The 17,978-nt window shown below is 33.7% G+C and overlaps 2 protein-coding genes across 2 annotated transcripts; both read right to left on the bottom strand.

Moving 5' to 3' along the window:
• Positions 1-564: 564 nt before the first annotated feature.
• On the bottom strand, positions 565-6,927 carry LOC119830173 (integrator complex subunit 8). The gene is made up of 9 exons (XM_038353086.1): positions 6,648-6,927; positions 6,363-6,569; positions 5,569-5,666; positions 4,969-5,099; positions 3,293-4,886; positions 2,610-2,772; positions 1,945-2,293; positions 1,323-1,566; positions 565-935 (listed from the first exon to the last, which is right to left on the bottom strand). The coding sequence occupies exons 1-9, from the start codon at positions 6,763-6,765 to the stop codon at positions 696-698; spliced, it is 3,144 nt and encodes a 1,047-aa protein (XP_038209014.1). The 5' UTR covers positions 6,766-6,927; the 3' UTR covers positions 565-695.
• A 5,259-nt stretch (positions 6,928-12,186) lies between these two features.
• On the bottom strand, positions 12,187-16,705 carry LOC119830224 (lipopolysaccharide-induced tumor necrosis factor-alpha factor homolog). Its single transcript, XM_038353158.1, has 3 exons — positions 16,459-16,705; positions 14,551-14,839; positions 12,187-12,795 (listed from the first exon to the last, which is right to left on the bottom strand). Exons 1-3 carry the CDS (start codon positions 16,469-16,471, stop codon positions 12,690-12,692), a joined length of 408 nt encoding a protein of 135 aa, XP_038209086.1. The 5' UTR covers positions 16,472-16,705; the 3' UTR covers positions 12,187-12,689.
• Between the last annotated feature and the right edge of the window lie 1,273 nt (positions 16,706-17,978).

Genomic DNA, 17,978 nt, shown 5'->3' with positions numbered 1-17,978 from the left:
TATTGTATTATTATAAATTGCCTAAACAACATTTCTAAAGTAGATAAATGACGTACAACCCCCAGGTAACTTATAATTAATCCAATCGAGCATATTATGTATAACGCATGCTTTTCTAGAAGTACTTAAATTATTTTCAGTTATGGCAGAGAAATCCAAGGAACAGGTAGGACACCTGGGTAGGACCACTCATTAACACTTGTAACTCTGATAGTGTTACAGGCATATAGTTTTAGTCAAATTGTATTATTACGTTGGTTCCCTATTAGCAAATAAATTTCAAATTGTACATAATACTTCATTCAAGCGTAGTCGGCCTCATCTCATCAAGTTTTGTAATAAACTAAATAAAAATTAATACACTTTACACTGCAATTATATTAAAATATGTGTATATTTTTTTAGTTGCTGTTGCTGTATACCTTACTGGTGTGTCGACTCCGCCAAAAACACGGATCATTACTGCCCCAAGTGTCACAGATATCTCGGGACTTATGAGCGATAGTGGTTTAAGCAATATCATCTTTTCGCAAAAAAATAATTAAATAAATAATCCAATTAGAAGATTAAACATTTTATTATTTAACAAACATTATCGCAAATTCTCAGCGTTACCCTTTCCTGTGTTGTATGTGGACGGTCTTTAAAACAGAACCAAATAAAAAACCCAACATAACTAGATACAATATATTTAATTAAGCAACATATTGGTTCGTGAGCGCTCTAAGCAATCTTGCGCGTCGAATGGCCGCCGCCTCGCGTTGTATGTCTTCACTGTTATTAGCGTTCAGTTCGAGCGCCCCTGCGGCTTTGACCGCACGCGCTCGTCTCCCGCCCTCCCCGCGCCGAGTGTGCAGCGCCACTGCCACTTCCAGCAACGTGCCGTCCCATAGACACCCGTAGTATCCGTCCATCGCATCCGCTGCGTTGCCAGTCTGAAAAAATATCACATTGTCAATGCGAAAACTTCGAACTCAATTTTTATGTGCCGTCAACCATAGCGATCCCAGACGTAAATGAAACTGTCAAGTCTTTCACTTATACAAGGTTTTGTAACCTTTCTTACTAATGCACAACTTTTTGTTAAATTAATTTATGTTTGGATAATAAAGTATTTGACTCATTTAAAATTTAAAATTACATAATGAAGAAGCTAGACGAAAATAATAACAGGAACAGTCGTAACAGACAACGAACAAACTAAAATAAAGTGGCTAGAGAAGTGCTAATTAAAAAACATACATTACCCTAAGTGTTGTGATTAGATTACATGCGTCAAACTTATTCAAAGGGCAAACCTGCCATTATACATGGCCACTTACCTTTTCAGCGAAGCATTTGAAAGCGGTAGTATAGTCAGGTTCCTCTGGCAGCTGGCAGAGGGCAGCGGCTTGCAACGGGGAGGACAGGGCCTGGCAGCATCTAGCAGCGCGTCGCGCGATACTGCCCTCGTCTGGCATTCGCTTGGCAAAGTGCCAAGTACCAGCCGCCAATGCGCACAAGTACCAACGGAGCGCTGAAGACCATCGCCCGCCCGCCATTTCGACGTCACCGTAAAGACGCAACCTGTGAAATGTTTGGAAAAGTTTAATGTCATCATTGTTTATTTAATTGCAAAATACGTTTTTACATAATTAATTTAGTTGGGTTTGATCGGAATTAAGTCCACGTTTATTTAGAAATAGAATATTATAACCAAAAATCAAACAGTTGATTTACCAGCCTTCCTAGAAACGAAAGGCAGACCCGGGATTTTCCCTGCATAGTTCCCGTTTCGTGGGATTTCCGCGATACAAGATTCCAATGTAATTTTTCGGGATTTACACTAACAAATTTCATCCAATCCGGACGATGAATCCGAAAAGCATAAAAAAACATTCCTATGCGATATCATGATATGTTTAAAATTTAATGTTCATCTGGACTATGAAAATATCAACTCACCACGACGTATTGTAGGGATAGAACTTCAAACTTTTCTCCAACAACTCCGTAACCGATTCCAGCACGTGTTTGCAGTTGTAGTTGTTCATGTTTGAAATGTTTGAGGGCCATAGAGTCGTGTACTCTATTACGAGTTCCAACGAGCTATCATCTGTGAGGAGATTGTATATCCTGGCCAGCAATGACAGCATGACGCTGACCGCTAGAGGTTCTCGTAGGGTTGTCAAAAACGCATTAAAAGCGTTTCTTGCTTCCGCTGCCGCATTAGGGGCATCTCTGGAGTGAGAAGGCATGCCACCAGCATTTCTTTTTACTGGGCCGGTAGTACCGCTGTTGTATATAGATAGCACTGTGAAAAGTAATATTTAAGTCTATTAAAAAAAAATTGTACCTCACGGAATGTTAGATAAGTGAATTATTTCGTTTTAAAATTATCTTTAACAAAAACTAAACTGCCTTAAAATTGTCAGCACTAGACAAATTTTAATGGGTCCACTTGCGAGGCATTGGCTTTCAATTAAAAAAACAAGCATAAAAATCGGTTCACCCAATTATGAGGTAAGAACCACAACAAAAATACAGTCAATTGATAACCACCTACTTTTTTGAAATCGGTTGAAAATCACAAACGGATTTTTTTTAATCTAACATGAATTAAACATCACCATAATCCCATAATGGTCTTGGGAATTTTCTAGACGCCTTTCCTCTCTGCAATTCGAAGCACGCCGCGCAGAGTGCGGCTGCTAACTCGCCCGGACCATTTATAATTCCGGCGCCTTCCCATTCACAGGCGTTCACTAAACATATCCAACACCCTTCTACCACCTGAGAATAAATAATTTTTTACTAGCTGACCCGGCAAACGCTGTTCTGCCTTATTTTTATCATTGAGGGTTATAAAAAATAGATGTTGGCTGATTCGTAGACCTACCCGAAAAGCACACAAATTTTTAATCGGTCCACCCGTTTCGGAGGAGTAAGGTAACTAAAATTCTGACACATTGACAATTGGTTTGGATATAAATCGAAAAGTCGGAGGTTCGAGACCAGATGAACGTACAGGAATTAAATAGATTAATCAATTTATCTGCATATTATCCACATCACTATTGCTTAAAAACGATGAAGGAAAACATCGTGAGAAAACCTTGTGCTCCTGCAGTGGATGATAATATATAGGCCGATGAATTATCAGAATATGAAAAAAATATGATATTCATCCATAAAAAGTAGGCAGATTATTTTTAATATAAAAATGATGAATATATACAAAAACACTTGCCAATTACTTTACAATTACTACTTAGATCTGAAACTTTAAATAGAAATAAAACTATAACAATACCTGTGCACGTGGTATAATGGTGTCACCCGAGCTAGCCGCCGCGATGCACGCTTTACATTTATTCGCCAGTGTTGTAAGATTGAGACGATGATGCGGCCATTCACTCAACATCACATTCACTTGTAAGAAGAGAACTTCCCAAGATAGTTGACGGCATATGCGATATAATGTCGGATCTGATCCACTGCCCAATTGACTTCTGGCCTCATTCTCTAGAACCGAAAGCAACGATAATGCTGTACGGGAGCAGCCTGATTCAGCTCGTGCTCTCGATGCACCTGACACAATGTAGCCAAAATCTTGCAAGAACCCTCTCGGTAGTGCAATAAATGTGTTGCCTAGCCCTCCAGCAGGCTTCCACGATGGGCTCAACTTCCACAGAGGAGACGATGGTGTAATAATAGCTAGTTTTACGAGACACATGCGGACATCGTCCGCCGTTGAAGCCTCTACAAGACGTTTCTTTATTCTACCAATTTCTAATTCGGGAACAGTTTTAAATTCGAAGTTGGGCATTTCCCAATCGTCTGTCAGCAATTCTCTTGGTATATCGATATTTTCATCATCTATAGCGTTAGGGTCATTTAGAATGTCGTCCAAATGTTCGTCGCAGATAAGTTTCCTTCGTATGCTTTCAGCAGAAGCTTCCCCAACATACTTTTTCAAATAATCATCTATTCTATCAATTGGTATTCGACAGCTAGAAGTTGCTAGATGAAGAAAGAATATTCGGAGATTTATCCAGTCATTTTCAGACAAATTACTTGTCAAGACTGGACCAAGTGCCCAAAAAAGTAGATCAAAGTATTTTATACCGATAGTTTTCAGTTTATTCAAGAACTCTGGATGCGTTGAAGGAATGCCGCCTTCTAAGGCATACCGAATTGCGTTTAACGCAGACACTCTGTTCAACAAATCTCTAGCGACAGTGAATGCCCCACTTGAAGCAGAACCCTGGATATCAAGTTCGACAACTTCTCTATGAACGAGCGGTATTTCTCTCGCCAGATTATCTGCCTGAAGTATTGCTATAATACCAGCATAATGATTTGAAATAGATTCTTGAAGTTTTTGTAAGAGAGATGGTTCCTCATTGAGAAGGTCATAACCCAAATTTAAGGCCCTTATGTACCCCAATATATCATCTTTGGTCATACTAGCGTAATTAAAATTTCCCCAGGGCATATCTTTGTGAATTCCATATCCATATGTCGCTATTTCTTTCTCCAAAAGATTTGAATTTTCCCTACATCCTAGTATGTGTTTTTTAGCCATATCATGTTGTCCATAAAAGAAGTAATTATAACAGAGATCAAAATGGATTTGCATTGCTAGTTCATACTGGCTCATAAATACATCACCAGCATTCCAATCATGATTCATATCATCCGAGTCTTCAGTCAGATGAACAAAGGTTTCCATTACAGGTATTCTTATCTTTCTAGACTCTCTTCGGCCGAGGGTAGTTTCATAATATGCTAAAATACCTTCTAAATATCTAATACTTTGCATTCGAGATGCTTCACACAATCTTAAAATCCTTTCGAAATTTTGATTCATAGGATTAAAGGTGCTATCTGTTTGGGAACCAGGCCTAAAAATTCAAATTATGTCATAAGTTTTTGTAATATGGACTCTATATTAATTTTCATTAATAGTCATTATTTAGTACTTACACATGGACAAAAGGCAGTTTTGAAGACTTTAAAAACAGTGCAGACTTCACAGGGAACCTGAGGATCCAGCGGTGATACAAGGTCAGTGCAAATTGTACATGTAATTTTTGCAAAATTTCTGATGGTATTTCCTGTGAGATAATAATTAAAAACTTAATACTTTGAACGAAACTTTATGAAATCCTTTATATGTGATAGTCGATCATAATGTATTCACAATGTAATTAGAAATACTATGTAATCTATTATGTTTTTGAATATGCAAAACTGATGTTAAAAAATTGATTACGCAGATATTTTATGTGATAGTTGGCATAGAGCTCTGACGTGTCGCCTTACAGTAATCAAGAAACACCGCCCATAAACATTGGCACAGGCTATATACCAGGGCAAAAGGATTGCCATCTTTAGTGGATACATAATAAGAAAAGGATTTATGGAGGTAAGTAAGGAAACGGATATGGGCTGGATATATAAATTTAGTATTCTTCATCTTATTAACTTTAATAAGCTTCATCCCAACTAACAAATTTCAGTTAAATAGAAAAAGACATTAAATGTGTCAATCAAATAAAAAAATAAAATTCCAACAATATTTACCAGAGGTGGTGCATTGAATGCTGAATCTGTTGCCATATAAACCAAATCTTGCATGAGTTGTTGTTGTATGTGGGGTGGCAAGTTATTCTCCAAGGTGTCTTAAAGGATTGTTAGGAAAAAATCAATTAAATTATATCACCAAAATAATGATTAGAATGAAGTAAAAAAAAATTTTTCATGATGAATAAATTATGTACATAAACAATATTTAGCAACTTAAATTTCCATTCAAATTACAGTTGATTTGTGTTACCTATATAACTATTGCCTATTTTGTTTAAAGTATGTTTTTGTTGGAACAGTTCCAATTTCTAAAAGCAGTGGTGGCTCAGTGGTGAGGACCTCGGATTTAAAATCGACAAGTTGGTGTTCGAGACCAGGCGAACATGCAGGAAATAAATAGACTTTTCAATTTATCTCCACTGCTCAAAACAGTGAAGCAAAACACTGTGAAGAAACCGGCATGTCCAAAAATCAAAAGTTCAATGACATGTGACATCTACTAGCATTTGGTCAGGGTGGTGGATTATGGCCTGAAACTTCATAAGAGGCCTGTGTCCCAACAGTGGGAACATATATGGGCTGATGATGATGATTCCCAATTTCTAGGTACTATTAAATTTCAGCAACAATCTGAAGTCAGAAGGAGAAGTCACTGATAGAAACTCCCTCAAAGAGTTCGTAGAACTTCTATACCTGCTCTCTCCATGTTAAATTAGGTTCAGTGATGAAATAGGTGCAATGCATTGAAATCGGTCAAAAAATTATACACAATTTTTATTTATAAATAATACCTAAATTCCAATGTAGGGAGGGAGCTACTTTCAACGCTAGAATCTTTAGTGCCAATTGCTTTTTGGTGAATTGTAGAGTTGTAGGTGTGGTGGGCGCAGGGCTTGAAGGTCCATCAACATCAACTATCCTTTCACTATTAAGTTTCGCATTTTGATTTTTAGTATCCACTGACAGAAATTCTTCTATGAGTTGACATCCTGATGGTTCTGTAAAAATCACTCATTTTATGCCAATTAATCTGATGTGCCTAATATATAATAATTAGCGTAGGGTATTGGTTTTACCTGGATTTGGTTTACTTAAATGAGCCTTGAGCAAATTAGGGTCGAGTAAAAACTCAAACCATAACACTGTATCAGGAGATATGGGTACAGTGCCCGGTCTTAGTAGGTCTACATCCATGTTAGTTTATTATAACTTTGTTGTTGTGATATGTATAGAAATATTAAACCAACATTCATTTGCTAATAAACATTTATGTATTTTTGGTAATCAATTTTTACCTCAAATCTCAATGTTTACTACAATATTAAAAATGCTCCACTATGCATTAAATGACAAATTGACAAATGACAATGAGCAATTGACAAGTGACTTATAAAATGTCAATAGTGTTGCTAAAACAAAATATTGCGTCAATAATAGGGAGTCAGGATACCTTTACCCGATTTTGGTATGTAGTGCCCCCGCCAAGATAAGCCAAGTGAAGCTCAAGGGTACAACTACCATTCTCGAAGCGTTTCGTTGTCTTTTTTAACCCTCATCGAGTTGTTTTCCGATTCTTTTTTATGTTACAGCGGGCAACTGAGCTCGCGTGGTGGTTCGCCTGATGGTAAGCGATCACCACCGTCCAAGAACATTCGCAAAGGTAGTGCCTTTGCGAATGTTCTTGGACGGTGAATGGAGTGGACGGGGAATGCGCTGCTTTTATGTGGAAAGGATTAACGACTAGAAAGAAGGAATGGACTGGGACGGGTACGAAACACAGTGGCATGCCACTATTTCACGCCGGTGCGAGCTGGCCCAATTCGTGCCGAAGAATGCTCGACTCCCACAATAGATGTACACGATGTACCAGATAGTTCATATTCTAATGATAAAATGTAAATAATAGACTTATTAAACAATCAATGTCTTAATTGAATAGGTCTAATACTTTAGATTTAATTGATATCTGAAAGAAACGGTTTTGGCACGAACACACTCACTGATACACTGACACACTGTTGATTATCAAAGTGTTTGGCCACTTCTGAAGTGCTAAACATAATATAAAATATAAATGCATAAATAAACTCATAACTTTCGTCTCCCATCCTCTAAAATAGGGGGATGGAAGTTTGTCTGAGACTTAAAAATGTTAGGGTACATCTTGAAGTGTTAGAAAGTCGAAATTTGGTACTTAAAGAAAGTTCAATGGGAGAAATGCGACGTGTTCATAACAACTGACTACTTACTAATAATGAACAAAAACCCACAAGTTTAGTACAACATTAGAAAATGTTTTTTATTACTTGAAACAATTTAAAATTCATACAAAAAGTCGATTCTGACGATCGCAGGCACAGAAAAGCGTCGGGAAATAATACGATGCTACTGTGTTTATACGGTGTTTCGTAGGGTTAGTGGGGGAGCCGGAGGCCTGCTTTCTTTCCTTAATTAGTCCCAGTCCATTTCCAGTCATCAATCTTTTCCTTATCCCTTTCCCCATAAAAGCGTGCAGCGCATTTGCAGAGGCATTATCTCTGCGATTGTTCATGGGCTGTGGTAACCGCTTACCATCAGGCGAAACACTTAACAGTTATGACATGAAAAAAGAGGTAACATAAAGCTGTTCATTGTGTTGTGCTATTTCTTTATTGTCACAATTCGTTGTGAGTTGTTCATTCGCGCATCGCGCGTTTTTTGATTTTAAACGTAATATATGTGCAAACATCACCTCGTACAGTGCGCTTCAATATTATTTTCGATTCAAAACATGTTTCAACAACAATAGGTACATATGATCACAAAATATCAAAATAAGTTATTCTAACATGTATTCTATGTCATGAGCATAGAAATGAAATTAGCGTGCTAGAGCAATATAATCAAAGAGAACTTATTTCATATAGTATTTGATCTATGCTCAGTGTTATCAATTGAAGTGTATACCCGATAACTGGCGGCTATCTATTTTTAATATTCCTCACTTGCAATAAGCAATTACGATGTATTGGTTAGGAATATTTATAACTCTATACACAAAATGAGAAACTAATTATCTGCTGTAAAAACAAATACAAAAACAACACCCTGTGGACATAGCATAATTGGATTAAATTATTTATTAAAAGTAAGTGATTTGAATTTAATTCAACGCTATATAGGTATGTTAAGTTAGCAAAGTAGGTTAAGTAGTATCAGAATAAAATGTAAAATGAAGTGAAACAAGTAATTAGGTTGAAGATATGAATGGAATATTTAAATTCATAATTTCAAACCATTTTCCCTATAGATAGTGTCGCACTGCGTTACTTTAGATAAAAGGGCTTTTGATCATTGAATTGCGAACATAATAGGAAATAAAAATTATCACCAATATTCTCTACTTTCTTTTTTTATAAATACGATCGTATTATGTACAACCTAAATAATAGACAAATAATCCCTTCCTATAATATATTTTCGTAAGTCTATCTTTTCTTCACATTTAAGCCGAACCGATTTGGTAAAGATATAGTTTAAAGCCTGAGACAAAACATAGGATTGTTTTTATCCCGGTAATCCCTCGGGGACGGCAACTATGCGGGTAAAAAAAACCCCGGGAGTGTCAATCTTTTCATTTGACCTCGCGTTTTTCATATCGTGGTTTTCATATCTATCATAGAACTTGCCGATCTGTGACGATAGATATTATTTGTCCCTCGTTAGGAAACTATGTTTTAATTAATTGGTAATACCACAGAAAATATAACACTATACTAGTATAATATTAACAACCTAACTTGAAAATCATTTCCCTGCAGGATGTTTATTAATCTGTTGAATGAGAGACTAGTTAATTGTTTTAAATTCAAATATAACATACTAATAAATTTCAGTGGAGTCGAACAATTACCAACAAATTGGACGGAGTGCGAATGAGGAAGGCATTGAGATGGATCTCTTACAAGTCGGTTCTGAACCGGTGGGAATGCGCTGTCCGTATTGCCATGAAGAAATAATGACAAAAGCCAACTATAGAAACAGTTCGACGACACACTTAATTGCAATTATTCTTGGTATACTATTCTGGTAAGTTGTAAAAACGAAACCATTAAATGTTTAGTTATGTAAACAAAGTTTGTTAAAGTTGGTGAAGAATGAACGTATTGTAAATAATTCTGAATACAATATGATGATCATTATACAATGAAATGAATGAAAGGTACTTAGATATATTCTTATTCTCGAAACTTTAGGAATGAACCTCGTAAGCCATCACCACCAAAATCGCGTTAACGTTAATTGTTAGTGACATAAAAGGAATAACTAATAAATGAAGGTAAAGTAATAAAAAATAAAATTATTAATGTGGTAAGCTGGATACACTTAACATCAAAATTGAATACCTTTTTTATAATGAACATATTTTCATAAAACTTTGAAGTTTCGCTGGTAATATCAGTTTTGTGTATTTAATGCCATTTTTTATACCACCATTAGACGTTAGTATATGAGAATAATAGGTTTCATTGTCTTTGCATGCATAATAACGAAGCTTGATATTATGTTATCTGTGATATAACGTTGCGGTTTGTTAACACCAGGACAAGGTTAGGAAATAGGTACTCGATATTTAGTAAAACATCGCTAATTAAATATACCGGTTTGTAAATTACTGTATAATGCAATTATAATGATATAGCTAAGAACATAATTTGTATTGTAGCTAGGGTTTTTATGATCGATTAATCCTAGACATTTCCGTAGTAACTCATAATAATTAATTGTTATAATAATAAACATACATAGAAAGTCACTAATGTATAAAATGCATATTTTTTAATTTTTTTAATGCGTAATAAAATTTTTGAATTAAATATTCAATCGTAATAAAATACATGAACGACACAGTCATGAGCGTAACATTTAAATCGATGTTAGGTAATTATAATTTTCCGATAGGCTTCTAATTTCCGGTTTTTCCTATGGAGAAATGTGCATATAATAACGCACTCCTAAACACGCTCTTAATAAACGCATACGTCAACCTTATTGCAATTACATCTCTTAAAAATAACGAAAGTATATACATACACTCTGTGAATCTTTCACAGAGTGTGTATAATAATTAAACTGATTTTTCCAACTGTTTCTCTATAAAAATATCTCCAATAACCTACCCACGCAACGAAAAACATTCTGTAGTTGGACTATTCTCACATAACCACGTGATTCCCTGGGGTATCACTGTAATTATAAATTTATGAAGTCCCATAAGTTTACCTAATCTGAAATTTAGGATGAACATATTATGAGAAACTTTACGGATTTCTGAAAATGTGGGTTGTTAATAAGTGCATGATGGCAGATTTTTATCTATCCCTAAAAATGCGTGTAAGTTTACAGCTATTATTTTTGCATTCATACTAATACATACCTATTATAAATGCAAGTTTGCCCTTTTAATATACATTCACGGCTACTTTTGAAACATGTTTGGTTGCAGCCAGAGTGCAACGTAAGTTTGTTCTAAATCATTCCCAAAAGAGTAGATATTTATATATAGAGATTCTCTTAGTAAAAGGGGTAACAGCCCAAACAAAATTGACCAGTGATTTATGTTACTAAATTTCTTTGCATTTCTAGTACAAAAACCGTATACAGATACAGACGATGTGAAGAAAGTGAATAGTCTTCCATATAAATGTTTTCGAAAAGCTGTATAATATAGATAAAAAAACTAAAAAAACGAATTGTGTTGAATTTATACTTCCAAACGTAAAAAAATTGATAAGACTCCTTAAATGGAGCGATATTACACACAACTAAATCTACTGTATTTCTTGGGTTAACAGTAGACGAAAATCTACAGTGCGGAGCTCATGTTAACCCCGCTGTTGCTAAACTATAATAAAATTTAAAATAATAAAATTTAATCTTAATTTAATTTTAATAATCAATTGAACACTGAAAGATGAACCGTGCTTTTTTAATCTAATTATACAATATGAAGCAATTTAAATTATAATATTTTTCAGGTGGCTTTGCTGTTGTATATTACCCTATTTATTCAAGAGATGGAAGAACGTGGAACATTATTGTCCAAATTGCAGAAGGTTTTTAGGGATCTTTACCAGGAAGAAAATATTTAGTATTTAATAAGTGGTGATTTCCGTCTACTTATTCGCTTAATTTATTAGATATCCTTATCGTCTGTTTTTTCATTCAGGCACCCGGCAATTTATTCATAGTTTTTTTTGTAATTTATGACTGTTATCTGAATAAATAATAAACCCATAATTATCGTGTAACCTATCTTTTGTTCATGATCGTCTGAAACCTAGTACAATTGTAAAAAATACTATTGTACTACTAAAAAATATATGAAACTTAAAGTGATAAAGTATAAGATAATATTAATTAGTGTATTTAATGGAATTATCTGAACTATACTATATAATTTATAAAATATAAAAAAATTCTAGGTAATGAATAAACAAAGAGTTTTAATAATTTTTTTATTACACTTTTATTATTACAAATTATTTATAAAAAAGTATCCAATTCCTAAGTTACAAAATACAAATAATAAAGATAATAAAAGCATATCACAGTAACAATTCAAAATATATCTAATTTTTTTTTTGTGAAAATTCATGTCATCGTACTAAGTCTATGTTGGACCCTGTAGGATTTTCAGTTAATTTGTATAACTATAAGCACAGTTTAAATAACGTAATAGACACAAAATAAGTATTTAATTCTTCCGAGGAGTAACGTCGAGCATACCGTATATAGGCCATTCCTAAAATGTTTTACTTTTAAAATGTATTATAAAATTAAAAAAGTGGCAGACAGAGTGCAAACATTTTGAAAAATTATTTAAATTTACATCTACATACCTCAATGTCCTAACAGCTTAAAAATATTTCGTATTAGTCTAGTCTAATTAAACAATATAATTTGCTCCACAACCTCTGTAATTTTGTATTTTTTTATGAAATCGATAATTTATTTCAAACCAGTGAGAATCTAATCGTTTTTAAAACCAAATTATAGATAAAATCTATTTATCTCTTCCATTCTAAGACGGATATCTCTAAACACATTATATGTATATTTTAATAAGTATTTATTAATTAAGAGGGAAGATAGGAACCTATGAAAGCTTTACACTGTGGACAATAGTGATTTGCAGTTTTGCACGATTTCATACAGTATGGAACGAAGCAGCCGCAACAACATCTGAAAGGAAAATGCATGAGATAAATATTGTTTAATTCAGACTTGTATTAGCCCGTAAATGAAAATAATTTCGATGATATTCCTGTTTTAATTTGTTATTATTGGAAAATGAATAAGATATTGAATGTGTCATGGATTGGGTCCTCACCATTATTTTTTTAACTTATACGATATCATAATTATAATAATATATTTTTTATGATGATGAATAAGGTCTCGTATTTATTTTGAATTTTTCTCTCTATTACATTAGGATTAAACCTACATAGTATAAAACGAAGTCACTTTCTCTGTCCATATGTTTCTATGTCCATATGTGTGATTAAATCTTTAAAACTACACAACACATTTTGATGATTTTTTTTAAAGGTAGATAAGATGATTCAAGAGGAAGGATTTTATCTATATTAACATCTATTAAACTATTCCGAATTTAACGTGTGCGAAGCCGCGGGCAAAAGCTAGTATAACCTATGTTGAAATATACTTACATATTACTATCTATTTATAAATGCAGACTTGTATTTCTATCTAGGTCAGGCTATCTGCAGTTCAAATTAGAAAAAAAAAATATGACTAGTACGTACGCCTATTATCTGGAAATTAACTTCCTCAAGTTCAGACGGTTTTATAATTAATAAATACATGAAAAGTTGTCGACTATTCGATATAAATGTGGATTCCCCAGGACAAGAATTCTATGGCATCATTATTATCAAAAAAAATTAAAATTTATGTAATTTGAAATAGCAACTACAGAGTTTCTGGCCGGTTCTTCTCTGGTTTAGGTGCGGTGGTAGGTAATATCTAATTATTATTATTTTTTAAACTAGTCACAAGCGCTTCTCTAGGAAATTAAGTAAATTAATAAAACAAAAATTTAAATTTATCATACATTCCATCGAAAAACACAAACTTATTGTTATGTTATAAGTACGCATAATTGTACATACGTTAACATAAAACTTCTCACTTTTGTATTGTACACACTCGTACGTTAGTGAAACGTGATTATCAAAGTAAATTATGTTTGTTTCTCTACCAATGACAATTAATATGCCGATCTCGTTTGTCATACAATACTGAAGCGTACGTAAACTCTTTGGGATTTTATTTATATCTCTATATCACTTTACTATGATATATTTAGTTTGAACGTAGTACTCGTACGTTGGTTCGTGTCATGTTGGTTTTAAATAATGCGAGTGCAGAGATAACTCTAAACATTAGGAACATTATCGTAGCGTCAATGTGAGGCAATGATTACACCAATTTAGATAAACAAAGATAATACCACATTAAGAACGTCGAGATGCCAACATTTTGTAGATTCAGCTTTTTCTTTATTATATACTGAACACTAGGATTATTGAAATGACAATATTGTGGGCAACGTGGATGACGTCTTTCGTATTATAGGCTTATAAAAAAAACTAGTTAATAACATACTCATAGCTTTTATAGAATTATAATTATTGATATTTTTATATTGTAAATTAAATTGAAGATTTAATAAAAAAAATCTAAAATGCTTGTATGCTGACCCAAAATAAGCATGATGTAATTGAAAAATTTTAAAATTCTACTTAAATGTCCTTTCATACAAATGGGGTAAGATAAATTTCAATAATACTAATATCGAGAAAAGAATTGTACGTGCATACGTGATTGAACGTAGCCTTTTTTGCTAGACTTCGCGGGGGCACTACCGTGCTCCCACAACATTATTATAATGTGTTTTAAATAAAAACTTACCCAGCTAGAACACACAGCGCAGCAGACACTATGTGTGTTCGATTGTTTGGCACATAATCGACTCTTGTTACTATGGATTTGTTACAAGTGGGACATGAAGTGCCAGTGGGACCGGGGCCCAGTTTTGTGGGAACGTTGGATGCCGGTCTGTTCTCTGTTCCGGGAGTTACGACGACTGTACGTGGAGGGGCAACGGGCTGTGGAGGGTTATTCCCGAAATATGAAGGGGGTGGTGCTGGATTCGGCGGCATTTGTTCGTATGGTGGTGGTAGACCCATTTTATTCTCCACTGAAATCAACATGTTGATTAATTTAGTAGTTTTATTATAAGGTGCTTGAGATATTGAGTTCACCACCTACTTTCGAGCATATACTGTTATAATTTTACATCCATAAATCGAATGGCGGGAAAAAGGAACAGAGGTAAACCACGAAAGCGTTGGGCTGATGACTTAGTGGAAACAGTGGGCAAAAACTGGATGGAAATCGCACAGGATAGGATAATTTGGAAGAGGAGAGAGGAGGCTTTTACCCAATAAAGGGGTCCGTGGAAATAGTAGAATAAAACCAAAACTAACAATACTTACTAGATTTAGAACTAAGTTATACTAATAACTAACAAAACATTTGCAATGTAAATACTTATTTGTTTTCTTTTACACGGAATAATAAACTAAATAATAGGAATAATAAAAAATAAGCTTTATTATTATTATTATTATTAAATCGAATAAACAAATTACATCTGTTATTTATAAGTCTAGGTACTGCGAAAATGTGGAAATATTCAAAATTTTCCTGGCATTGCTAATTTTTGAAGAAGTGAATCACATTGTACTTATTTAAAATGTTTTATTGGGCTTGACTTGTACTTATTATTCTGTGGCTTGACTATGATACTGCACTGATTGCTTTTTATTATTGACACCAGTTTCCCTATTCATCTAGATTCTAGTGGATTATTATTAAAATTCTGGATAGAAAATGCTATCTTTTATCTATTTTATGAGTTATGTAGTATAGCTATACGAGTAAACATATTTATTATATTATTTTTCATTCCGGGTCAGTCAGTTACTAGCTAATCCATATCATTCTCAGCAATGAGGAAACTTGTTTTATTTTTTTATCTATTGATGCAAAATTATATGAATAAATTGTACATAACATAGGTATTGTTAACTGAAGCATTATATTATAGGTACAGCTGTACTGGTTTGGGTTTGTGAACATGATTATACAGTAGGCATGTTTTGAATCTATTTGTGGTTAGCAACTAAGTTATCACGGAACTCGCTATAAGAATAATTACAATTTTATTTAAAAGCAAATTTTCACAATTATCTATTATGTAAAAAATTGTACTATCTCGATAGTATCTATCACGTCTTGCATAATGCCATATTATATGATAGATGAAATGAAATTAACAGCTCAAAGTCTTCATTTTACCCACAAAAATGACATAAAATGTATTGTTCGATGTTATATTATTTAATCTCGATTCGTGATTTCGTAATAATTAAAGGCTTGTACAAATTATTCAGTGCGTGACTAAGCCACAAGGTTTATGAAAACGGAAAGTGTAAAAACCAGCTATAAATAATCACTGTTATAATATTGTTATGATGATTTTAGAAAATGAATAACGAAATGAACGATATTCGAGAAACTTGTTAATTCGTGAAATACAAGGTAAATATAGAAAAATATTACGGATTATAAATTGTTTAGTGGCCATACTTTAATTTATTTTAATATTAATTTTTTAATTAATTTAAGGAAGTTCCTGAATAATTAATATAAAAACATAAGTAAACTTAACATTAACATTTTTGTAATTGAATTGATATGACTAAGTTGTTGTTGATGTGAAATATGAATTGAAATACAATATAGTTTACTTACTCGTTGCGTCCATTATGATGAAACTTAACCTTCGCACTTGCTCTATTTAATATTCTGACTTATAATTCAGTTAGGACGACTGGTATTGTATTTCGGAACACTGTTTTACACAATTTTTTCCAGTTATTACTCAAATATGGATTTCTTTTCCGTAAAGTTGCTTACGTAGCCTCAAAAGAAAAACTTGTTTACTTCGTGACGCTGACCGTGCTGTCGAGTGAATGCACCGAACCAGCCAGCGCGCGCGCATCGATCGGTGACGAGAGAGCGAGACAGAGGATACTCGCTCGACAGCCGTAAGGAAAAAAGTAACACAACTCTCATGCGTCACGATTCACGAATCAAACTCGTTTTGTAATGTTAACTTAATCACATTCTGACTTATAAAGTATTAATAATGGATAATTGTATACGCATTTATCTTCTTTGCAACATTTAAGTCTTAATTTTATAAAGGATTTGATGCTATAAAACTAAAAGTTAACATTAAATTCTTAAGACGTTAAAGAACGATTAATTATGACCTCAAAATAATAAACCACCTACAATATTTTTAATTGTATGGGACCGTTATTATTTTTGCGAAGTTTATTTATATTGGTACATATACATCAAAGCAATTCGCAAGCTTCACAATGGTCAATGACGCATACAAATGGCTGTTAAATAAGACCACACGCAAGTATAATTGTGGTAACATTTCTGTTCACTTGCTTTTATTGTACGTATCTATCTTTGTCTTCTTTATTAGGGGTGTTTGGTAAATAAATATCAACCAACTCGATTTGAGGATTTAGAATAAAAAAATACGTATGAAAAAGGTTTTACTTTCCTAATCTATTGTCCTATTTCTATCTAGTTGCGACTATACTTTATATTGTTAAATATCACAGATTCACACTTCTTGGATAGAAGATTTCTTGGTTAGACTTATGACTTACGCTGTTCTGCCTTACTCTTATCATTTAGGGGTATGAAAAATAGATGTTGGCCGATTCTCAGACATATCCAATATGATCGCGGAAATGTACTAACCAGCTCCCGAGACCCCTTCACTACAGCGGAACACAGTGGGGTTTTAGTCGGTAGGAATCCGGCATAGTCCACGGCTCCTTTCCCCGGAGGCCGTACTACCCTACTAAAAAAAATAAAAAAATAATAAAAAAAACCATACCCATATGCACAAAAAATTTCAAAAGAATGGGTCCAGCCGTCTAGTTACCAAACTCCTCCGAAAGAGTTTGGACACTAAAATTGTAACACGGGAATTTTATTTACAAGATATTGCAGTCAATACGTTAAATGATAAGAAAGTGTTAAAAATGGAATTGTTAAAACTGTAATCATCTTTTAGCAGAAAAACCGGGAAGTTGTTTAGCGTAGGTGCGCCGTAAATGGTTGACTGCAAGTGTACTTCACGGGAATAATCTAGACTCTCAGTGCAATTATATTCTCTACAGCTATAAAAAGGGATAAAATATTTGATGCTAATGAGAACAAATTATATTCTCTATAAAAAG

The sequence above is a fragment of the Zerene cesonia genome, chromosome 11, assembly GCF_012273895.1.
Source record: "Zerene cesonia ecotype Mississippi chromosome 11, Zerene_cesonia_1.1, whole genome shotgun sequence".
Classification (NCBI taxonomy): domain Eukaryota; kingdom Metazoa; phylum Arthropoda; class Insecta; order Lepidoptera; family Pieridae; genus Zerene; species Zerene cesonia.
This window is presented reverse-complemented; position numbering and strand designations above follow the sequence as displayed.

Excerpts from the sequence above, each read along its gene's own strand:
- LOC119830173 (XM_038353086.1), bottom strand. The coding sequence starts at position 6,765 with ATGGATGTAGACCTACTAAGACCGGGCACTGTACCCATATCTCCTGAT. Across the intron at positions 2,773-3,292 it reads CCATTATACCACGTGCACAG|GTGGTAGAAGGGTGTTGGAT; the intron begins GTATTGTTATAG and ends ATTTATTCTCAG. Across the intron at positions 2,294-2,609 it reads AAGACCATTATGGGATTATG|TGCTATCTATATACAACAGC; the intron begins GTGATGTTTAAT and ends TACTTTTCACAG.
- LOC119830224 (XM_038353158.1), bottom strand. Across the intron at positions 12,796-14,550 it reads GCGCTGTGTGTTCTAGCTGG|ATGTTGTTGCGGCTGCTTCG; the intron begins GTAAGTTTTTAT and ends TTTTCCTTTCAG.